Below are 25,022 nucleotides of genomic sequence, written 5' to 3'. Positions count from 1 at the left end.
TTAATAATTATTAAACCAATGTTTGTTATTTAATTTTGTTTCCCTTTGGGTTCTTTTTGGTTTTTATGAAAGAATAGGTTCACCGACAACGGCAAACACTGGTGATGCCGATATTGTCATAACTTTTTTAGGGGCAAACTTTTTTACGCAAAAATTGGTACAAATGCATTTGAGGGATTCCTAAATCCAGTGGTGTAGTCAGATTTTTTATAAAAAATCGCTAACAAGATTTTGCTATTTCTCCTTAAAAAAAAAATTCGTAGTAGGCCCTGAAAATCAAAATTTCGTCTTCAAATTTTGCATCAAGATAGAGCTTTTGGAGATCTATCTTAAAAAAAAACCGGTTCAAATCGGTCCATAAACAACTTTTGTATGCGAGTGTTTCCATTCATAATGGGTCACCCTGTATAAAACATAATAATTTTGATATAATATTTTTCTTTTTTTAATTAAAAAAGGTCCAATATTTTTTTAATTGCACAAATGACTTTTTAAAGGAAATGGATAGTTCACTCTGCTTGCATTGAATTAGCAATGTCGGTAAAACAAGCCATTTTCTAGTTCGAGCAGGTATTGCCAAATTGATCGTAATTAACTCGCGACTAATTTACCGTAAAGCACCTGGAAAATTAATTATTTCTCATTTGACAAAACCGTATCCAGCTAGAAAACATCTATTTCTTTCGCGTACAGCCTTGTACTACATGTCAGGGCCAAGTTGATGCATTTTATTCATTTTCTCTTGCTAACTGAACGTAAACAGAAGTTATTCGCACTATTTATATGTATAATAATGTGGTACCTAGTGTAGTTTATTTATTAATGTTACATAACAGGTTGGCAATAACGAATGTAATAAATCCTTAATGCGTACTTACCTTGATATTGTCTTCTCTGTTGGTTGAAAAAAATGGGTATTTAGTGAAGAAATTTTTGTGCGAAAAATATTGAATTCAATGCTTTAAATTGAACATTTTTCTTCCTTCTTGACATTAATATTTAAAGAAACTCTTTTTCTCAGTGTTTAATATTTAGCATATCTCATCTTCCATTTTCATCATTTTTTTAATTAAAATTTTTCTTTATTTATTATCTTTGTCAATTCATACGTGTATTAGTAATATGAAGAAGTCAAGAGTTAGGTAACTTTAATAACATTTTTGCTTTATTAGCATTAGTGGCATACTTTAAATATACTTTGCATGAAAATTATTCAATTTTAAAGATGATTTTTCCGCCAGAGGCTAATTTTGACAATTTTTTTAATTAGGTATAGATTTATGCCTAAGTAACGTTCCAGAGGTAGAAATTTTTATTAACATTTAAGTTCTCAGTATATGCAAGATGAAAATCGAATAATTTTTCTCCGAAATTTAAAACACCCTATAGAGTAAATCAGCTACATAATGAATGTCAATTTGTATTCTCCTTCTTTCTGAAAAATTTGCTTCCTGATTCATTATTTCTGATATTAATTAAGATACACAGTTAAACCAAAGGGCACCAGATTAAATAAAAATAAAGATATAACAACATTACAAAAAATCAGTAACAACTTTTAAATAATCCATCCCTATTTACCTCCTTTGACAACATTTGCTTAGAAAAATGTTCAGATACATTAAGATTGTCCGGTTTTAAGTATTGATCGATTTTATTTGTTTTTGTTTTTGTTCTTGTCACTGATTTTTCTTATTGTTATACTAAGTCTAAGTTTTAAAATTTTTTAAATAACAGAAAAAAGAAGTAATTCAAAAAACAAACTATTCAGAAAATAATTCGAGAGAAAAAGTTAGACCCTCTTACTCGAGTATATGCCGGAAGTATAAAGAGGAATATGCTTATAATTAAAAAAATATATCGTCATAATTAGATTAACCTTTTGCGAGAAAAAACACTTTGGAAATGGGCCTATTTTTTTAGTAGCGTTAACAACGTCGAGAAATTTACCTCGTAATTATAAATGGACTTAGGAATTAGAGAGGTAAAACAACAAAACGTACAAAAAAAATATTTATTTCTCAGTCAACAGTGTATAAAATTAAAAAAATAAAATAGGAATCTAGAAATCATTTCTCAAATTTGTACTGTCGTTCTAGCACCTGAACAGCGGCGGTTCGTCCTTGACAAGGCCATCTCCCGCTCACTTGGTGCCAAATATGGAAAGAAAGTTGAACATTGCACCGGTCCATAAAGTGCCCTCAAGATCGACCTTTTCCATGGAGCAGCTTCGTAGAGCAGGAAAACGTACCTAAAGAGAACACAATTAGCTTCATCGTTGAAAAGTAAGGCGGAAATTTCTCTAACCTAGGAAATCTGTTAACAAAAATCACGTGTCTTACATACGCATACTTAGGTTCTGGGATAGGATAATTATTTATTTTTGGTGGTGAGATGGGCCAGTTATTATTAATTTCTTTCTTTTGACACGTGCTTTTTGGTAAAGTACATATGAAATACCTTTTCAGTTTAAAAATAAGTTACGTATTAGGTACCCTCGCCGGGATCATTATTATTCATTTCTACGTCGCTTTCTTTGACACGTGGTTATTGAAAAGTTCGTATGAAATATTCCTTTAATTGCAAATACATGTTTATTGTTAACGATCAGGTGTTTTAATTTTTTTACCTTGGCCGCATAAAGTTTTGATAAGGATTTATTGCTCAAGTCTAATAAAACTGCCGCTATTAATTTTCTCGTTGAAATATTCGTCAGTTTCACGGTTTATTCGAATTAGGTTCGTTGCTGGTCGTCAAATTAGATTAAGATATATTTTCGACGGATTTTTTTTAGACTTTAAAGTTCAGGTCAGATTTCATTTATAGGTTTATTTTTCACTGACTCGAACAACTCAAAGTTACTGTAATTGATCCACATTTGAATTTGGCGGAAACGAAGACAAAAATTGTCAGTTCTGGTCGGTATTTGAGGTGTCGGTATGTTATTATTGCGGATGAGCCTACCAATGGTTTACAAAAATCTGAATATATGTTCCAACTTTCAAAATGTAAATAAAGATGCAATTACAAACATGATAGACTTATTCGAAATAGCCTTATAATAATGATAGAAAACAGGTCAGACAGTCTGTACGATATTTGGTGAGATAGAATTCCAAGAAGACCTCTGCGTTACTTTCTTGGAATTAACCGCATTCGACACACGAGGTCGAAAGACATTGGCGACGCCACGTCGCATATGTCATTATTTATGAAATACATTAAATAATTTACTTATGTGCTATACAGGGCGTTTATTAAGTACTTGTACAAACTTTAAAGGGTAAATCTCTGACTAATTTTAAGATAAAACGGCTTGATTCTTGAGATACAGAGGGTAAAAACAAATTTGTTTGGTATTTTGATTATATTTTTGTTCAATAACATAGCATTTGACGAAATTTGGAAACTGAGAGTATCGATGGTGAGAAACTCAAATATTTACTTAGTTTTTTATTACACCTGGATTTAAATAACCATTTTTTTTGTGCCGCACTGTATGTCATTTTTGACTAAACATACCCATTCTCCATTCAATTTTACGTACAAAATATAGGTCGTCTTAGTTTTTGTCGCTGAAAGCAGCCGTTTTGTAAAAAAACGGGTTTAAATTTAAACCTGAGTTTGGATTTTGTAAGTTGAATCATTAAGTTTTTGAAAAACAAGTGAAAAAATGTGTCGTTTATTGATTGTATTGCGATGTGACAAACAGATCATTTACAAGACTAAGACTAAACTACTTCTACAAATAAGTTAATAACATTTACAATAATTGCTGAAAAAAAAATTTTTTTGGACGCTCTTCATCGCTAGAACCAAGCCGTTGCGGGTCCATGATCATATGAACTTTTTATCTTAAAATTAGTCAAAGATTCAACATTGAAAGTTTGTACAAGTACTTAATAAACATCCTGTATCTTTGAGAAGTTAATTTATTAATTTAATTTTTTAAAAGCACATATTTTAATTCCTTTATTTTTCAAGGAACGTTGAAATTAAATTAAAGTGGACATAAAGGCTATTAAAAAACATATTTTTTTGTGTTTGTTCAATTCACTTTGAAACAAAGTATTAAATTTACCAAAGGCAGTCAGTAACTATAAAGGGTGTTTACAAATTTAGAGGTCATTTTTAATGGTGAATAGAATGCATTATTAATCGATAATCATAGTCATTGAAACAGAAAAACGGTTCATACAGTTAATGACAATCAAAATTGTTAAAACTTATTAGGAACCTCTGGAACCGCTTGCGAATTATATATAGGGTAGCCCATCGAAAACGTACCGCAAGGCATTACAGGGTAGTAATGAACTTTTCGGCAAAATCCAAAAACAGGTAAAGTTTGCTTCTGAGGGGGACAACTTTTGGCGCAAAAAGCATAGCAAAATCTTCAACCCCCTAAGTGGGGGTGCCATCCCCCAAATTTTTTTAAATGGGAATGGGGGTCAAGTGGGGGGTCATTAGAAAGGGCTTTTAATTCTCTATACATCGATTCTTACTTTTTGAAAATCGATCCATTATTTTAGAAAATATGCAGCTTTGAAAATACGAACAATATTTTTGACGAGAAATGCGAAAATCGATTTAATTTTACTTCAAAACTTACGGTATTAGCTTGGTAAATTCCTTCAAAAGAATTCGCTTTTTTTTTTCTGATTTGCGAATTCTTTAGCCTGATTTTGGTGAGCAAAAAATTGTCCGCTTTTTGTTTCGTATTTAGATAGGCCACAAGAAGTTGCTAGATAACTGTCTTGTGACTTGTAGTTGAAGAGTACCAATACTGCCGAGTCTTTTAAATTGATTAATTATGGTGTACTCAATTCCAGAAAGAGTAGAAATTATTGAGCTTTTTTTCAAAAACAATGAATGCGGAAATCGGGTCGCCGAACTGTTCAACCAACGGCATCCTGAGAAACATGCGTCTGGAAAAATTGTTCGCGAATTGGTGGCCAAATTTCGCGAAACTGGCTCCGTTCATAACAAAAAGAGGCAGGTTGAAAATCCGGTACTAAATGAACCTACGGAAATAGCGGTATTGGGGCAAGTGGCAATGGATAGTACGCTGAGTACAATGCAATTGGCTACTGCGACAGGAGTGAGTCGTACAAGTGTCCAACGAATATTAAAAAAATACAAATTCCATCCTTATAAGATTCGGCTAGTGCAAGAGCTAAATGAAGACGATTTTGATCGTCGTTTGCAATTTTGCGAAATAATGACTGAACGAGCGATAAACGATAATTTCCTCTTTAATGTGTGTTTTTCGGACGAGTGTACGTTCTTCTTGAATGGTTTAGTGAATCGCCATAATTGTCGTTACTGGGCTGATACCAATCCAAGGATTTTCCATGAGACACACTCCCAACACCCCCAGAAGTTGAATGTATGGGCAGGTATTTTTGGAAATTCCATTGTAGGTCCTTTTTTCCTTCCTGGAAATTTGACAGGCGATATGTACTTGGATTTACTACAAAATGTCATCGACCCAGCTCTAACAAATATCATAGAGGACGACCCTGCTTACAATGAACACGAACTGATTTTCCAGCAAGACGGAGCTCCTCCACATTACTCGCTCAATGTGCGCAATTACCTAAATGAGACGTTTCCAGGACGCTGGATAGGACGAAGAGGTGCAATTGAGTGGCCCCCTCGGTCACCCGACTTAAATCCTTTAGATTTCTTTCTCTGGGGGCACATTAAAAGCAAAGTTTACAGCACTCCACCTGATACCTTGGAAGATCTGCGAGGACGAATCATTAATGTATGTCGCGAAGTAACACCGCAAGTGCTCCAGAATGTTCGACAACGGTTTGAAGACAACCTGTATCATTGTATGCAAGTTGGCGGACAACATTTTCAGCATTTACTTGACTAATACCGTAAGTTTTGAAGTAAAATTAAATCGATTTTCGCATTTCTCGTCAAAAATATTGTTCGTATTTTCAAAGCTGCATATTTTCTAAAATAATGAATCGATTTTCAAAAAGTAAGAATCGATGTATAGAGAATTAAAAGCCCTTTCTAATGACCCCCCACTTGACCCCCCCTTCCCACTTGAAAAAATTTAGGGGACAGCACCCCCACTTAGGGGGATGAATACTTTGGTATGCTTTTTGAGCCAAAAATTGGCCCCCTCAGAAACAAATGTGACCTGTTTTTGGATTTTGCCGAAAAGTTCTTTACTACTCTGTAATGCCTTGCGGTACGTTTTCGATGGGCTACCCTGTATATACTACATAAAAACAGCCCAACATTTGTAATCGCACATGGCTTATCGTCCGCTTCTTTGTCCCGTTTTTTTTTTGGACGAGTAAGAAACAAAAAACTGCTACTTCAATTTTAGGTAATCGTCAGTTCTAGTTTAGTTTTCGTTACGGAAACTTTCGTGTCTTTTATTATGAAAATTATAAATGAACAAATGGTTAAGTGAAATAGTTTATTTTTCTTAGTGACCTGTTTTTTTTTTGTTAACGAACAGTGTGCCTGTGGTGTGTTTATTAATAAGTGCAAATTAACAAACTAAAATTGAAATTGAGTTAACTGGACATCTTTATGAACAACGATGTTCAAATAGGCATGTGCTAACATTTGTAGACAGAGACAGAGCTATTGGAGGAATCAGCGGTTCCAAAAAAGTTTTCATCGTGTGAATGCGGTAAGTCAGTCGGTACTAAACAAAACTTTATTCCATTTGCAAGAAATAATTCTTCCAATAGAATTTCTGCACCCCTCCCTGTCTTATTTACGTTTCAGATATCGTCTTCAAGTTCGTAAAGACCCTGTATACAGATATCACTCAATTTATGTACTGTCGCATGTTATTTTGAGGGTCAACTTTTAAATGATTATGTTAGCAATTTTATTTTCCGAAGTATGATAACACCAATTTATTCCACATCCCTTGGAATGGTCTCCCCCGATTTCTTTCCAATGATCATCATTTTGCAAAAGCAAATATTTTATAAATATGTAGTTCAAGTTAAAGCCCAAATTTTCCTATTTCTTCAGAATTCAGGTAAAATTAATAAAATTAAATAATTAATATTAAGGCCTTCTTTAATTTTTCGTTGAAAGATCACGGAGAACATGTAAACATCAGAAAATGTACCTTTCCTGTTTTGTCGAGCAAAGTAAATATGCTCAATAATTGTGATTATGTTTGTAGTGTCATAATGCGATTTTCTATATGTTCAACAGGCGTGCAAAATTCAGCAAACGTAAGATAAACGAGATACGAGGTAAAAATATGCTTTTTCCCTTATTTTGAATGTATTGTCAGTTGTATTATACCCTGAAAAAACAGTACAGTGTTTCTTACTTATTCAGATTTTCTAAAATGCTGGACATAACATGGCCCATATAAAAGCCCCCCTCAAAATTATTTTTATACGAATTAAAAAATTAACGATTTATAGAACAGAGGTAGTATTATTAGATTTCGGATAAAAAAATTGCTAATATAATTTTACAAAATCAAAAATAAAATTATAGGAGGGAGTAGAATTTGCAATTTTGAAGAAGTTATTTTAAAATGTGCATCTTTTTACGGTATACCTATTTAATTGTAAGTAATTGCTTTATTTGTATATTATGTCAATATGTTATACATAAAATGTGGTTTATAAAAAACAAAGATACCCCAGTAATTTTATTGGGACATACTTATTAAACCTATTATAATAATCCATATAAATTTTAAACAAAGTTACAATATTCAGAGGCCGATAAAAAATGTTTAATTTTGTATAAGTATAAACTAAGAGATTTGTGAATTAAAATAATTACTTTATTTAATGCATTAAATTTGCTTAATCTGTTCAAAGTAGGCGTGTAGCTCTAACTACCTTGTACAACGTTCGCATTAGTACTCGACTGTGCAGTCTATCTGGTCTGTGGTCAGGAAAATAACTAAAACTTACAATATTAGGGGTTTTGAATTTGACATGTGGGTAATAAAAATCTGTGTCTACCGAAGAAGAGTTATATTCTTAAAAAAAAAGTAATTTATAAAATATGAAATATTTTTTTTTAACTTAAGTACAGGAAATTTATTAAACACTTTTCGAAGTTTCTTCTGAAATAATTTAGCGTCTAGCACTCTGTGGGTCTAGAAATTAACCTGCTAATGGCTCCTAGTTTTATACACTCGTATTAAGGTAGTAGTAGTTATCATCATTTAAAATGTAGATAATTATTATGGTAATGGACTATTCGCCTAAACCGTTTACAACTACTGCCCTAGAGTTATTTCAAATTATTTAACAATTAATGCATTTTGTATGTCGCGATCATGGTATTTGTCCTGCTGTATTTACATACACGAAATTTCAATTATTACTCTACATATCCATTATTTTCCAACGTAAAAAAAGTAGGACACGTCCACAACCTTTTTTTGTCGTGCAATGATCTCTGTACATGGATGTATTAAGCCTGGCTCTCGAGTTTATTGCGAAAGAGGAAAAACGTTCTAAGTGATGGTTATTCTCTCCTGAAATTTGACTTGCTAAGTCCGTCTTTATGAGGGCTCCTGCTTTGCTTAATGTTTATTAGAAAATGATGGCTGTTTGCCTTGCTTTTCGTTATTTCTTTCTTGATTATCGCTCCGGGCTCAAGGCCCACTTAGAATTTAAATGAGAGGTGAACCTATAGAAAATGCTATACAAGGTGCAGTCAAAAAGTCCACAAGACGCAAGTCTAGCAAGTTAATTTCGGTTGACAAGCGAAAGGAAAATTTGTGTAATTTTTGCAAATAAATTAAAGAAATGAATGACTCCAAAATTACATATTTTTAGAATCAAAAACATCTCTTTAAATATGCGTTAATTAATTATAGGGTGTTTTATTTAAATTGTCTTTAATTAAAGCGGCAGACAAAAGAAAAACAGTGGTTTGTTCTTTTCATCAGGCCATGTTATTGTCATCTTTTTGGATCTGTTGAACAATAATCTGAAGTTAATTTGGGGCCAGGACCTACGGTTTTCGAGAAAATGTTGAATCCTCAAAAAAATGGGTTATTCAGGTGAATCCCCATATTTTGGCACCCACTGAATACGATTCTGGAAACGAAATGGTGGAAACTGTGGAGATTTCAGTCATTAGTATTACCTTAGGACAGCAATTGGGATTGACTAAGTATTCCGTTTTCTGTGTTTGTGGGACAGATGGAAAAATCACTGTAATAAAAAACTTGGCCTAACCGAGATCTGAATCCAGGATATTTTAACGTTAATCAAGAGCCATTACAAGATCCAACCAAGATTCTGCTTGCTCCGCTTTACATAAAATTTGGACTAATGGAACAATTTGTTGAAGCTTTGGACAAGGTGAATGTTACGGGTGCTTGGGAGATAAATTTACAGAAATAATCAGTGCTATACTGAAGGAGGATTATATTCGACAAATCTTAAATGTGTAAAATGTTGTGTCATGAAGATTTTGTACTGAAAATTAATGAAACTGCATGGCAAAGCTTCAAAAATGTAACAGAAAACTTTTTCATAAAAGTCACAATTAACTATAAGAGTTCCAAATTATAGGGTAGAGTTATGGAATCCAGTTTCCTCATCAGCTTCTCTCATGACGTTTCAATCCTTAATCATGTTAAAAAATAACCAATTTTTTGAAGATTTGGGAATCATTTTCTTGAAAATGATGGGTGCTGGCACCACTGACTTGAGCGGTTCCGAAAACATAACAATAACAGGGTCAGATTCTATTCAAAAGAACAGACCTCTTTTTTTTTGTGTGTGCTTGTGATATTCAATTTTTTCTGATATATTGTTGTGGTTTGTTACATTTACCAAGAACACTATTTTTATTTCAAATGGAAAATTATTAAATGCACATCGTTAGTTTCTGCAATTACCATGAAACATATTAGCACATTACATCAAAATTACGTTCTATATTTCATATGTACCCTTTATGAGCTGATACATGAAATACCTAATGAAAATGCGAACAATAATTTTATCCGAAATAATATTAGTTCTGGCCAGTACGGCAGTTAAAAGTTAATAATGGTTATTTTGTTAGTAAAGTATATTTATACAAACTATTGCGTTTAATAACAGGCTGGAATTTTCGGGTTGATTATATATTTAACTGAAAATTTTCATTAATTCATGCTTTATCTATATTATGAAAAATTCTTTGGTACTTGTCGACTACGTAGCATCGGATATGCAAGCCATCTACAGGGTGTTTTCTACAATATGGAGCCGAAGTGAAACAGGGGATAGAAAACGTGATTTAAGCAATAAATTTCCTATGAACATGGATTCGAAAACGTTCAGTAATAATTCATTCATTAATTTAAAGACGTCTGTCTTGCTTTATTTAGATTTTATCGGCAATTTTGAAGTTATTAAAAAATACATGTTTTTGCGAGCATCGCCATCACCATGTAATTCTTTTCAGAAATATTTTTGGATCTACGCTAATGGTGAAATACTTCTTAAAATCACATTTCCTACATATTATTTCAGTATGGCTCTTGTTTTACAGACACTCTGTATACAGGGTGGTCTTAAATTATCTCCTGCTTCTTCAGTCAAAAAGAGAGGGTACATTTATATATAAACTTTTTCCAAAAATGCATAATAAAGGAGATAATATACTCCTTTAAAGAGAGATGGTCTATCAGATTTTTATACCTTAAAAGGTTTTCAAGATATTTTCAAAAATCACTTGATGCACAAGAGACAATTATAATTATTTCATTTCCAATTTTTTATTTTAACTTATTTTAATAAAACTTGAAAAATCTTCATCTCTACACTGTTAAGGAAAAAAATAAGATGCATTTGTAAAAAAAATTAAATTTCTTTCAAATTTCAAGAAAATATTTTAAACTGAAATATATTCTGTAATTTTTTTTATTTTAAGTGTTAAATCAACTAAAATACTTGTTTTACAGAAATTGTACGAAATGTGTGAATAACGATTAGATTTATCAAAGTTAAACAGGACTACCTTTTTCCACCAGTAGTTTTCAAAATAAAATAATTAAAATTAAGTACAAATACCAGTTGGAGATGAAATAATGACAAGCAGCCCCTTAAAACTACCCCTTACGTAACATATCGGATTTAATAATAATAATACTATGTAAAGTAATGACCTACGTCTAAGCTCAAAATATATTTGAGATATCGGAATATATCTACTATGTCTATTTAAAGGGCTATATCTCCCTTAATGTCTATTTTCAGAAAAGGTTTAAATAAAAAGGTACCTACAATGTTTTATAGGCATCGAGAGACAATTTATGATCACCCTGCATACAACAATAATGTGTAGCATTGCTGATTTCATCAACTTTTATGTCCATTGAAATTAATAAAAAAACTGTGGGATATACAGAGTGTTCCGGTACTTGGTATAAAAAAGTCGAGTACAGATAGATGAGGTCAAAATAATATCAGTTTTCATATAAATTTTTTTCATACGGACCTTCGTTAACAAATTACGGGTCCTCAAAGTGAAAATTAAAAAGTTATTTTTATTTACAGTCTCTAAACAATTAACATCAGCATGATGCAATATTTGATGATCGATAACATATGCGTACAGCTTGTTTTTGATGTTGTAAGTGAAAGTTCATTATGCCCAGAATGCCAGGGATGGACTGTGCCCACTGGTTAGCAACCCAGAGTTTTTGCATGGATGACGATCGCAATCTGCCTGTATCCAAAATAAGTTTCCTGAAGAATTTGCTAACGATAATGCCCTCTTGGTCCAACTCGGTAAAATTAACAGTTTAAGAAATATTTGTGACTTTATGTCACAGTGCACATCGAGCGGCGCTCCACCATTTTTTGTTTTTCATTTTTAATTGCACTTAATTACTATGTTAGAAGCCTACATATTTTTTAAATAAGATCATAGAAAATCTTACTGTCTGCTAATGCAGTTTTCACTAACAAAATTTGACAAACACGCTTTATACATAACACAAAATAGAAAAATAAAACAAGAATAAGTTAAAGTTAAAAGAATAATTTAAAAGAAGGAAAACTATCAAAGTACATTCTCAATATGCACACTTTCCGTCTCCACACACTTCCTAAGATTACGAATGTTATTTGTTTGTACACGAAAAAGCAGTTCTAGGGTAATAATTTAATAGGTCCATACGTTTTTGAGGAACATCGGTATTTGGAGTTTTTGCACAATAATTTGCAGCCACTATTAGACAATATTCCATTAGACACCAGAAGAAACGTTTGGTTCATTTCAATATTGATGTACCTACGAAATGTATCCATTATGTTTAATAATAAATGGATTGGGAGAGGAGGCCTAATTTCATGACCACCACGTTCTCTAGATGTTAACCTGATGGAAGAAGTCCATCGGGACACTTGTAAAGTTTAGTGTATGCAACCCCAGTACAAGGGATGAATTGCTCCAAATAATTAATTTCCATTGTGATATCCCAGAAATGCTTTTTCGTATACAAACAAATAACATTCGTAGACTTAGGAAGTGTGTGGAGGTGGAAGATGCCCATATTGAAAATATGATAGTTTTCTTTCTTTTAAATTATTTATTAACTTTTATCGTTTTGTTTTTCTATTTTGTGTTATCTGTAAAGTATGTTTGTCAAATGTTGTTAATGAAGATTACATTAGCAGATAGTAAGATTTTCTAGGCGCTTATTTTAAAAATATGTACGGTTCTAACATAGCAATTATGTTCAATTAAAAATTAAAAACAAAAAATGGTGGAGGCCCCTCTCGATGTGCACTGCGACATAAAATCTCAAATATTCCTTAAACTGTTAATTTTACCTAGTTGAACCAAGAGGGTATTACATTAGCAAATTCTTCAGGAAACTTAGTTTTGATACAGGAAGATTGCGATCGTCATTTATGTAAAAATTCTGGGTTATTATTCATTGGGCATAGTCGGCCCCTGGCGTTCTGGGCATAATGAAGTTTCACTTACAACATCAAAAACAAGCTGTACACATGTGTTATCGATCGCCAAATTTGCAGCATGCTGAAGGTAATAGTTTAGAAGCTGTAAATAAAAATAACTTTTTAATTTTCACGTTTGAGGGTCCGTAACTTATTAACGAAGGTCCGCATGAAAAAAATTTATACGAAGAACTGATATTATTTTGACCTCATCTATCTGTACTCGACTTTTTTGTATCAAGTACCGGAACACCCTGTATATTTACTTTAGAGATACAAGGAAATCATTTTTTGCACCCACAGTTTAATTTTTGATTACAAATATTGAAAAATCTGTATTTAAATATCGAACTCGGCCACAATTTAAGGAATTTAGTAACACGTAATCTACAATTCTACGTACTGTAGTGATAAAGATATTGGTACTATTTTGATATTTATACAGAAAATACGGCACTATTTGAATAAGCTTTTACTTACTGATACGATGAATTTGAGCCAAGTATTTACTTTTTAACTTTAATACTAGCAGAATGAAATTAGTACCTAACTGGTCTATAGAAGAAAGCATTGGCCAAATTAAAAAAAATATCAAGGAAGCTGGCAGTTAATAGCAGCAGCAGTAATTGTAATTTTACTTTTTGTCATGTAATTGATAAACCTTGAAATATTTTCCACGAAAAAGGTCAATATCTATATACAGGGTGGTCCCGAGGTAATGGGCCAATATTCATGGGTAGATTCCTGAAGCAAACATTTTGCGATTTAGCCGAACTTACCTCAGTCCACAAGTTGATAGTTAAAGAGATACAGGGTGATATATGTAAAATATTATTTTAGTTTATTTCCACTTATTTCTTAATAAATGCAAATATCTACACAAAATTTTGGGGTTTGAGATTCTTTGGGTGAGGAATTGAAATTTGTTCACATTTTGGTTATAGTTCATAGAGGGCGCCAGATGCCGTAGATTGAATGTGTTGGAAACGACATAATTTTTTTTGTAATTTAAGGTATCTCTCATCTTTGGTATCAAATTCTTATTTTCCAACTTTTTTACACAAAAAAGGTACACTTTATGAAAGTAGCTGTCTCGCACCGTTTCCGAGATATTTGGCTTTGAAACTTCCAATGCTAATAGTTGAAATAATTAAAATAATTTAGAAATATCAAAAACAAGGGTTTATTTAGAATTAAAAATTGTAATGAACAGTAAAATAGTAAACATTAGTAGAAAATATGCCTTTTTGACAATAATTGCAAAATGTCCACCTCTAACTTCAATACATTTATCAACGCGTTTATTAAAAGATTGTTTTATTTTAAAGTATAAATCCTTAACGCGAAATGACTTTGCAGCATTTAAAAAATCTGCTGCTAAAGTTCTTCTCAGGTGTTTATAGTTTCTCCATAAACAACTGATTTCATGTAAGTAACTCCAAAAACGAAAATCTCGGCATTCTATCTCACATTTATGTATACTACACGTATATAATTTAAATTGTAAGCTAAGATGTATTTTTAATTTGGTACAAATAATATTTAACAGAAATTAGCATACAAATGACAGCAAAAAGACAAGTGGAAAACGCCAATTATTTGATTTTCGTCATCGTAAATTAATAATACCTGTAGGTATTTAATTGTAATTTAATGCAACGGCATTGGAAGTTTCAAAGCAAAATATCTCGAAAACGGTGCGAGATAGCGAGATAAAGTATACCTTTTTTGTGTAAAAAAAGTTGGAAAATAAGAATTTGATACCAGACATAAGATAGCTTAAAGTACAAAAAGTTATGTAGTTTTCAACACATTCAATCTACTGCAGCTAGCGCCCTCTATGAACTTTAATCAAAATGTGAATAGATTTCAATTCCTCTACCGAAAGAACTCCAAACCCCAAAATTTTGTGAGGATATTTGCATTTATTAAGGAATAAATGAAAAAAAACTGAAATAATATTTTACATTTAACACCTTGTATGTCATTAACCATCGAGTTTTGGACTAAGGTAAGTTCGGCTAAATCACAATATTTTTGCTTGGGGAATCTACCCATGAATTTTTTGGCCCATTACCTCGGGACCACCCTGTATACGCGTAAGTAAATTCACCTAGAAAAAACGCGATTGAAATATAATGCCCCTAAAAAAGTTGCGTGTAATATTTACATACTGTTGTTCCGGACATCAAATCTTCGTTAATGCAACACAAGTGAGATAAAAATTCTAACGGCAGTATTATTTACATCCGTATGAAAGTTTTGAGTCCACGTGAGACAGACAGGATATTCGTCGAGTCAACAAGTACTTTATCAAAAAACAAACATTCCGGGCCCACCGTGTCCGGGGGAGAGCAAAGATTTACCGAACCGCTCGCCGTTTAGGCGAGGATCGCGTTTAAAATTCCAAACAAATAGCGGGAGTCAAGATTTCGCGATAAATCAGGCTCGTGACAGCTGGTTTCCTGTCGGAACGACTTACTTAGTCGGTGCATTGTGTTCGGCCTCGCGAACGATGCCTTTCGAGGTAGATAGGAGGGGTGTTAGTCTGTTAGGCTAGCTGGTGGTTCGAGAAAAATTGCTCGAGAATTTTTTCCGATAGGGCGAATTGACATGTGTCCTAATTTTCGTGCACGAGTATAAGTGGCTCAAGCAAAGCTGTTCTGCACGCGCTGTATACAATACAAAATATTAATTTTGATGAATTTATCGAGCAATTTTCCTCTCGCCTGGTTAGTAGGGTAGCTAGGGTTAATAGATGAGAGCCACTTACTGTAGATGAAGACAAGTACATTAGTAGACATAGACAGAAGCCACACGTCACTGCTGGACCGCGGTAGAAAAATACACAGTAGTACTGTAGGTAGACACTAGGTGGTAGTACAACGTGTGATTTACAGCACTATAGCACTAGAAACAGCTGCGGTAATATGCTACGCTAACTAAAGTGGTAAGTAATCACATTGGCTCCGACCAAGCAGAACTCAGTATCCTTTGCAACTTTTTCACCCTTTTCATATTCAACAATTTAGTAAAAAGTTTATGTTTCGTCAAATATTTTTTTAATGATGTTTACTAGACTAGTGAAAGGCTCTTGGAGTATCATGTAAAATTTTCAGATTATAGGGCAACAAGTAATGGCCTACAGCGATATTGCGACATATTTTCAGAGCTGATTGCTCTCGTCGAAACAAACAAATAAACAAGAGTAACATTTTTTTCCTGGAATAATTCCTTAGAGCTTGATTTATTATTACAAATTGGAAACGAAATAGTTCTCGGTCAATTGTGATTAATTACACAGACCAACAAAATTTAACTTTTTTTTTGGAAGTAGAAACTTGAATATATATTTCCGAAGGATTTATGTGCGCTGAATCCGAATCTGGCAGCAGAATTGCTCTATCACGTCACGTTTTTGAGATATCCTAACCTAAAAGTGCAAAAAAACACTGTTTTTCGTTATATTTGGGGTTATGTAGTAATGCCATCTATTCTTTTTCAAAAAACTAATACATTGAATCTAAAAGTACAAGGCTCCCTCCTTCGAATGCCGTTGAGTTTGCTCAAATATATTTTTTTTTTCGTTGAGATATCACATGTTGAAATTTTTAAGTTTCCCTGTTTCTTAATATGCGAAAATCTACTAAGAATCCCTTAGACATCATGCAGTCGACTGCAATTCAGAAACTTCATACCCATACGGTTTGTGGGTTTGGAGTTGGTGGGCTTGGGGTTTGTAAGCTTGGAGTTTGTAGGTTCGGGTTTTGTGGGATTTGGTTTGTGGGTTTAGGGATTGTGGGTTTGGGGTTTATGGGTTTGTGGATTTGGAGTTTGTGAATTTGAGTTCGTATGTATTGAAGGTTTCTGAGATGAAGTTTCTGAACTGCAATCAACTGTTTGACGTCTAAGGGATCCTTAGTAGATTTTCGCATATTAAAAAACTGATAAACTTAGAAACTTCAACATGTTATATCTCAACGAAAAAAAAAAGATATTTGAGCAAACTCAACGGCATTCGAAAGAGGGCGCCTTGTACTTTTATATCATATGTATTTTTTTTTAAAGAATAGATGGCATTACTACATAACCTCAAATATGACGAAAAACAGTGTGCACTTTTAGGTTAGGATATCTCAAAAACCTGATGTGATAGAGCAATTCTGCGGTCAAATTCGGATTCAGCGCACCAAAATCCTTCGGGAATGCATATTAGTGTGTCTGCTGTTTGACCCTTGTTGACCTGTGTTATTAAGTGATATAGTTATAAAGAAAATATAACATTTTCGGGAATATATTGGTTTACATAATTATTGTAACTGTAACTTACGTTAAAAGTATGTTTGTCATTGATGAAGATACACAGGGTCAGTAACACCAGACGCTTCAGAATTTAGACACCACTGATTGTGGGTATTCTGCAATTCGACCAGTACATTTCGTCATACAAATGAATCAATTTGTATGGAACCTTTTGCTTAAAACAATTTGCTTTGTCACCTGACGAAGTTTCCTAATTAAAACCTGCATCACCCTGTATTAGGGTGGCCCAAAAAAAACGATTATTTTTTTTCAAGTCTCTTGTTATATGTTAGTTTATCATGTTTTAAGGGCCCCCTCAAGAAATCAGCTCAAAAACATTTTTTTAGAGGTCGTTCAAGATTTTAAAACATTTTCTCGTTATTTTTATCATTTTCTAGGTTGAAAAAAATCTCGATTCTGAAAATTTCATTTTAATTTCTAAAGGTCACTCATAATTATTTTAACTTCCAAAGTAGTGTACCTATGTTTTCGAGCGATCTCTAAAAATAAATATCAACGAACTAATAATTTTTTTTATTGAATTTGATGAACATAAGAATAGAAATAAATCACGACACTTAAATTTTAAAAAATTAAAAAATTATAAATATTTGATACACGCAGTGCGGTAGTAAATTTTGCCTCGAGAATTTTTTTAAGTGTCTCGTGATTTATTTCTATTCTTTTGTTCATCAAATTCAATAAAAATCGCTCGAAAACATTTTAGGTAGGTACACTACTTTTAAAGTTAAAATAATTATGAGTGACCTTTAGAAATTCAAATATCAATTTCAAATTTTCAGAATCAAGATTTTTTCAACCTAGAAAATGATAAAATAACGAGAAAAAAATTAATTTTTGACGATTTTGGAAATTTTTAAAAATCTTGAGCGACCTATAAAATAAATTTTTTTGAGCTTTTTTTGAAGGGGCTCTTAAAACATGATAAACTAACATATTTTCACAAGACACACGAAAAAAAAATATTCGTTTGTTTGGGCCACCCTTAACTGTATACTTACAGCAAAATTTGATTATGTAAAAGCTGAGGGATTTTAATAGATAGAAATAAGTTATTTGACATCGAAGACATCTTTCACATATTTAGATAGACCTTTTTCAAATAAAATTTTTGTGTCATTGAACTTTTTTTTAGAATACGCCATGTCCAAAGACCGTATCAAAGTTAAGAACATTTTTAGTAGGAGGGTATAAGTGAAAATCAGAATAACTTAAAATTTTGCATTAGACGAATATTTTTAACCTTTCCATAAGTATATCTAATTGTTAAGAAATTAGAGGAAAATAACTTCCTTTTGTTTATGGTTTTCTGTTGACAACCATTTAACATCGTCGTGGTTTTTAGATTTTTTTCGCCAACCGTGCATTCCATGAGAAAAAAATACTCAAAGTTTTGATTGGAAATGGTCTATCGAAGTATGTAAAGTAATATTTTCTTTAACGTCTAGTAACTTTTTTTTTGGCAGTAGACATTCCTCAGGTCTGTCCTAATTTAGACGTATCTGATCAGGTTTTGTTCAAATTTGACACGAAGTCAATTACTATGGAGGAACCGCTGCATCAAATTTAGAGTCTACATCTTGAATAGTTTTTGAGTAATTGATCAAAAGCTGTATTTGCTTTTAATCAGTGAATGATCATATTAGGTAAAGCCCTCAGGAATCATTTTACGAAAAAAATGCCAGTCTTATTTTTTTTTTTTTTGATTTGTCTAGAGGAACTAGCTCTGAAAGAAGTCACAACGCCGCAGATACACCTTCTATATTTAACAAGCGAATATCCAAAAACATTTGGGCTTCAATATGAACCTGCTTTTGAATTGACTGCAATTTAAAAATTAACGTCGCAGACATTCTAATTATCGCGATGTTTATTTGAGTTTATGAATCGGCAACTCGTGCCAAGAATTTTGGGCACGTCGGTAACAAAAACCCCACTACAAGGGTGTAGCGTTGTGGTATTTTTTAACAGCTTGTACGACTGGTGCCAAATTGAGGGAAATGATTTTCTCGGTGTTTACGTTTTCTGTTATTTTTGAGTTATTGCTATAGCAATCGTCACTTATGATGAGGTTTCCAGCACAGGTGATATGTAATCGGTGACAGAAAAATAGTCATTATCCTAACATAGTCCAGGAGGAGGAAAAATAAATGACCTGGTGGTGCCCGTTGAGTAGCCTGTAAAGTTTTTCATAAAATTTGGGTGAATTTTAGTATAATATGTGTAAAACCCACACACTATCAAGTGGGGTTTTTTAATAATCAACAATAAAAGGTCTAAAATAACCCAAAATATCACTTTTTTGCCTACCAAAAAAAAAACGATAATTTTTATTATAATGTGAAAGTAACCAACTTGTAGGGAATAAAAAAAAAACCTTGAAAATGGCGGTTTTTAAAGTTCGATAGGATAATTTGTTGCTCGGGAAATTGCAAAAAACTGTCAAATTTCGATGATTACTAAATAAACAATAAGTTTTGCAAAAGTCATCGTACGTCTTTGATATTGCACAAATAGTTGGCTTTTATAGTCCTTAACTGATTAAAATTTTAGACCGATTCATCCAATAGTTTTTGAAAAATTTTAAATGTGTATCCCAGAGGCATTATTTTGTAATAACTTGACATGCAAAATTACCAAGATATTTTAATTTTGCGGGTATCATATGAAAGAGAAAGACTTCTTTTATTAGAAGAAATTATTTTATTGTAAAAAAAATGTTTTTTACCACCACAAAAACACTGTCATTTTTGTCTTATAAACAATTAGAATAAATTTGTTGCCAGTATATTTAGAGAGATTATTTTTCCACATTCGTAAAACTGGAATTTTTACACAAATTAGAAAAAAAAGTTGCTCTAACTTAATTTGGGGCAAAGTTAGACACTTTTTTTTTTAAATCACAGCTATTTTGTTTATAACATTTAAGACTTCTAATAAGTGCCATTTCGAAGATAAAGAGCTAAAGTTTCTATGTGAAATTTTTGAGGAGATAGCTTTGTAACAGCATCTCAGAGAATGCTCCAAATAATGACTTCGATACAAGATGACAGTGAGTCAGTGGAGGGGGAACCTACAAATCCACGAGCAAATTGATAGAGCAAGTTATATCTCTGGAACTTGTTGACCGATTTTGATGTTTTTTTTTAATTTGGTGTACCTTCTTGTGTACATCACTCATATGCATTTTGTTAATAAATAAAAATTTAAATGAATCCAGTAATTTGTTTAAACATTAACAAAATATTTTTTTGCAAAATATCAACATCTTTTGTAATTTTTTGTAATGAAACATTATATTAAATATTCTATTGTTAATTATTAAAAAACATCACCTGATGGTGTGTGTGTGTTTGCGCATATTATACTAAAATTCACCTAAATTTTAAGAAAAACTATACAGATCCTTGGCGACTCAACAGTCACGGTATTTTCCTCATATCCCTGGGCTAACAACGAAAGTGTTGCTAGGCCACATTACCACAGTGTACGTGAAATTATAGTTTACATAAATTACAACAGACGACTAACAATATTTGGAGTGAGTTCAGGTTCATCATAAGTGATGCTTGCTATATTGAACGTTTTCCTTGCAAACATTGTAGGTGTCAAGATCAACAGTATTGAATGGCTGTTGATAGTGGGGAAGTGAGTTCTGCTTGGGTTGGAGTCAGATACATAGAAACCCTGCAAATATTAAACACAACAGCGAGTGTTTGGTCTAATAACTTTGGTTTAATAACAATAGAAAATAAAGGTACAATTCAAATACATGCTCAGATGTATATAAAATAAGGGTACTTATAATAAATTGACTCCAAATAAACATAACTATCATCACTCAACATTTACATATGGCCTAGGATAACTAAACAACAGAGGATGTCTACGCGCCTTACGCCACGAACACATTGTATACAGAAAGAAAAAAAAAAAGAAAAACCTGTCGAACCAAGAACATGACAAATAAAAATTGAACCAAACATAACACTTAGTTACCGAACATCCTCGTCATTCGTCATATACATAATCATTTAATTTACAAACGGCCACTGGCCGCCGTTAACTAGTAAAAATATCTCACAGTTCATAAAAATAGCAGCTAGATCCTGAGATTGCACTGCACTGGCACGGTGCTGGGGCGCGGCGCGGGCCGCGCGGGTACTGGGGGTTGACTGGCTCGTCTCTTTGGCTAATAGGGCTTGGAGGAGTCCTTGGCCCTCTTGAGCTGCACCTTCAGCCGCCTGGTCCCTATCTGGAAGCCGTGCATGGCTGAGATGGCCTGTTGAGCGGACTGCGCGTTGTCGAACGACACGAACCCGAAACACTTGGACATGTTCGTGTGCTTGTCTATAAACACCTTGGCGGATATCACGGGACCGAAGGGCAGGAACGTCGACGCCAGGTCGGTGTCGGTGAACTCCTGGGGTAGGTGGTAGATGAACAGGTTGCACCCGTCTGGACCTGGAACAAAACGCAACAATTTTACTTACTCAGTCCACGCCTGGTCTAAGAGTTAGTCGAGTTTACAAGTCCGGTACTGTTGGAGCTGAGTCTAGTTGACTCGCACCGAGTTAAATTTGGAATGTAGCTGATAGAATAGGGATAGATTCATTGAAAGTATATACAGGGTGTCTAGAAATGACTGGCGAGTCCTGTCTTAAGGGTGATTTCTTTGAATGACAATAGACCAATATAGCTCTCTTAAGAAGGGTTACGGGCCTTCAAAAATCTCTTTTCTTGTTTTCAACTTTTTCGTTTAAAATATTTTAATGAAATTTGTTATAGTAGTGTCTTTGCCGTAGCCGAACATAAAACTAAACTTAAATTTTAATTATAGTAGGTATAGGGTTTTTGAGAATACTTTAAATATTTTTTTATATAACATTTTTTGTTGTTGTAAGGTTTTTGAAAAAAACGGAGATGTTTTCTGAGGCGGTAGTTTATTTAGGTACTATAAAAAAGTATGTCTACTTGCTACATACCCATAAATAGCATCCCTATCAGTAACGGGGAGTAGAGTTACTATAAACTATATAAAAACCATTTTTTTTGGTAAATCTGTAACTATACAAAGTGTTTCAGAAGAACGTAATTTCAGCGACTGATAGAAAAGAAAAAAATCAAGTTTAGCTAATAATATTGTGGAAAACAACTACTCTGCGGGCTACATACCTGTCGAGCATTAAATTATACTCCCAATATTTAGCTAAAATAATTCGTATGCAAAGTCACTAGACAGAACAACAAATAGTACCTACGATTTTTTCCTATGGACAATTTTTTAATTTTTTAAATACAGGGCGTTAAACCTAATTTTCTAATCAAAATTTACCACCACGTTTTGAAAAAAAATAATATTTTGAAATACAGAAATGTACTAAAGTTTGTGACGGTGCTAAATACTAAAGAGTTGTTAGTTTTCTACCATTTTCTAGAGCTACAATTTTTTCAATAACATTTTGTCACATAACATTGTTGAGATTTAGATTTTTTATCAGTGTATGTCATATACAGGGTGACCAAGAAATGATGGACAATCTCTTGTATTAATACGAGGATTAATTAAGTTTTTATTTTGCTAAATAAAGAACAAATTGTTGTTTTCAGATTTTTATTACCATTAAGATATGTTGGTATGGTATCTTGTCTTTTATCGCTCTTATCGTGAATATTGTTCAATGTTCATTGTATCGATAACAAACAGGTAGATATACCTTTTTCACTAAAAAAGCACGAAAGTGTTAAAAATGGTGACAAAATTTAAAAAAGTTGGCCTATAAATTTTTTTGGGAGCATGCTTGCTGAGTGTGCTTTGTCTCCGGCCCCCAAAGTAGCTATTACTGATAGCTAAATGAGTAAAATAATATAAATAGCTTTTCAAATAACATAACTTTTACCCAAATTTAATGATAAACAAAAAGTTACACCGAAAAATCGATTTTCAACTCTCAACTTCAAAAGCTGGTCACGTGGCTTGTAATCATTTATGAAAGCTCTGTATATCAGATTCATTTTAGCCTTGAGGGTAGATTGCGGGTGCAAAGTGGTGGAGTTAGGAAAGAACGACTAAAAAAATACTATGTACATTTCTATGTCTTTCTACATCAAGTGAAATTTATCCACTAATGTATTTTTTTCTTAATAAAATATTTAAGGATCTGATAATTGTAAATTTAATAATACATTTATGCACTGACTCCATGGGAATTTTGACTTTATCCATTGTGGCTGGTCACTAAATAAAATATTCTGCTGGCTCAGTACTTAAATACATGAAAATATTGTGCAAATTGTTGGAGCAAATATATGACATGCATATATCACTGTAATTATAAAAAGGTGAGGATTAAAAAGGCGGTAAATATACAGGATGTACCTTTTTTATAAAAAAGTATGGTTTGTATCTCTGAAATAGAACATTAATCTTTTTTATATTTCTTTGAAATCGTCAGAAAATCTCTACTATTTCTTTTTCTAGATAAAAGGGCAAAAAAAGGGAGTAGAATGTTAAGTTAATTTTCAGACTGCGATTTGTGTGCAGCGGAGCCATCGGTGTAATCAGCTTCCAAAAGTGTCTCTTTATTTTATTATGAAAAGTCAGTCGGTATTAAAAAACATTTTTTATTTGCAAACAAATCTTTCTACCAATCGAGTTTGCACCTCAATTTATTTAGGTACTCTTTAAATATCCTTTCCAACTTCGTAAAATCCCTGTATATTTTAATACAAATAGTAAAAAATATACAGTGTGTTCTCAAAGTTGAGTCATTTATTTTAACAGCTGGTAGAACTCATAAAAAAAGTCGATTTAACAAAAATCGTTTATATAAAAGTTGTCAAATAAAGCACTTATTACCAATTATTTAAAAAAAAAATGAAAATCAAAAACTTTATAATACAAACCTGATTTATTGTCTTTTTCGACCATTCTGTTGTAAAAACATAAATTGTTTGTTTATTACTGATACTGAATATGTCTTTTTTTTGTAGTTGCACGGTTTTGAGTACACGCTTTTCGATTTGACAGTGCTAAATAATGCGTGATATTATTTTTGATTTATGGGTGATTTGTGCAATAAAAATGGCACATGTTTACGAAAACAATGAACTAGTGAACATAATATTAACTTACGGGACGTGTCAACAAAATGCAGCCGCAGCACGTCGCTTGTACGCGGGAAGGTTTCCTTTACGAAATCATCCGGCTCCGCGGATGTTTGTAATTTTAGTTATTAGACTTCGCGACACAAGGTATTCAAAGGTGTTCCTTGTTGTTACAAGGAGGTCACGCTGCAAGACCTCCTCCACGCGAAATGGTGGAGATCGAGGAAGAAATTTTAGAAATTGTCGAAAACGACCAAAACGAGCACTAGGTCCATGTTAGTAAGCAAACAATTTATCTTATAACTAAATTTAAAAACATCAGCAGAACCGGAAGATTTCGTAAAGGAGACCTTTCCGCGTACAAGCGACATGCTGCTTCTGAATTTTGTTGACACTCCCCGTAAGTTAATGTTATGTCCACTAGTTCATTGTTTTCATAAACATGTGCCATATTTATTGCACAAAATACCCACAAATCAAAAATAATATCACGCACTACTGTACGAATTATTTAGCACAAATCGAAAAGCATCTACAAAATAAAGGACATAGGTACCCAGTATCAGTACTAAACAAACAAGTTATGTTTTTACAACGGAGTTGTCGAAAATGACAATAAATCAAGTTTGTATTATAAAGTTTTCAAATTTCAATTTTTTA

The 25,022-nt window shown here is 32.7% G+C and overlaps 1 protein-coding gene across 5 annotated transcripts in view; it reads right to left on the bottom strand.

Annotated features, from left to right (window-relative positions):
- Window positions 1-2,000: 2,000 nt before the first annotated feature.
- Window positions 2,001-25,022, bottom strand: part of LOC108904551 (CUGBP Elav-like family member 1) — a 270,054-nt gene continuing 247,032 nt past the window's right edge. For 4 of the 5 annotated variants that reach the window (XM_018707154.2, XM_018707155.2, XM_023456023.1 and 1 more), the window contains one exon: window positions 20,969-21,719. In XM_018707154.2, coding sequence (XP_018562670.2) covers window positions 21,448-21,719 — 272 coding nt within the window. In that variant the 3' untranslated portion in view covers window positions 20,969-21,447. Of the gene's footprint in view, window positions 2,252-20,968; window positions 21,720-25,022 lie in introns of those variants that run through there. The other variant, XR_001964236.2, reaches the window with a different exon arrangement.

Source organism: Anoplophora glabripennis, unplaced genomic scaffold (assembly GCF_000390285.2).
Source record: "Anoplophora glabripennis isolate ALB-LARVAE unplaced genomic scaffold, Agla_2.0 scaffold99, whole genome shotgun sequence".
In the NCBI taxonomy this organism is placed as follows: domain Eukaryota; kingdom Metazoa; phylum Arthropoda; class Insecta; order Coleoptera; family Cerambycidae; genus Anoplophora; species Anoplophora glabripennis.
Note: the sequence above shows the minus strand (reverse complement) of the source record. Positions and strands in the feature narration are given on the sequence as shown.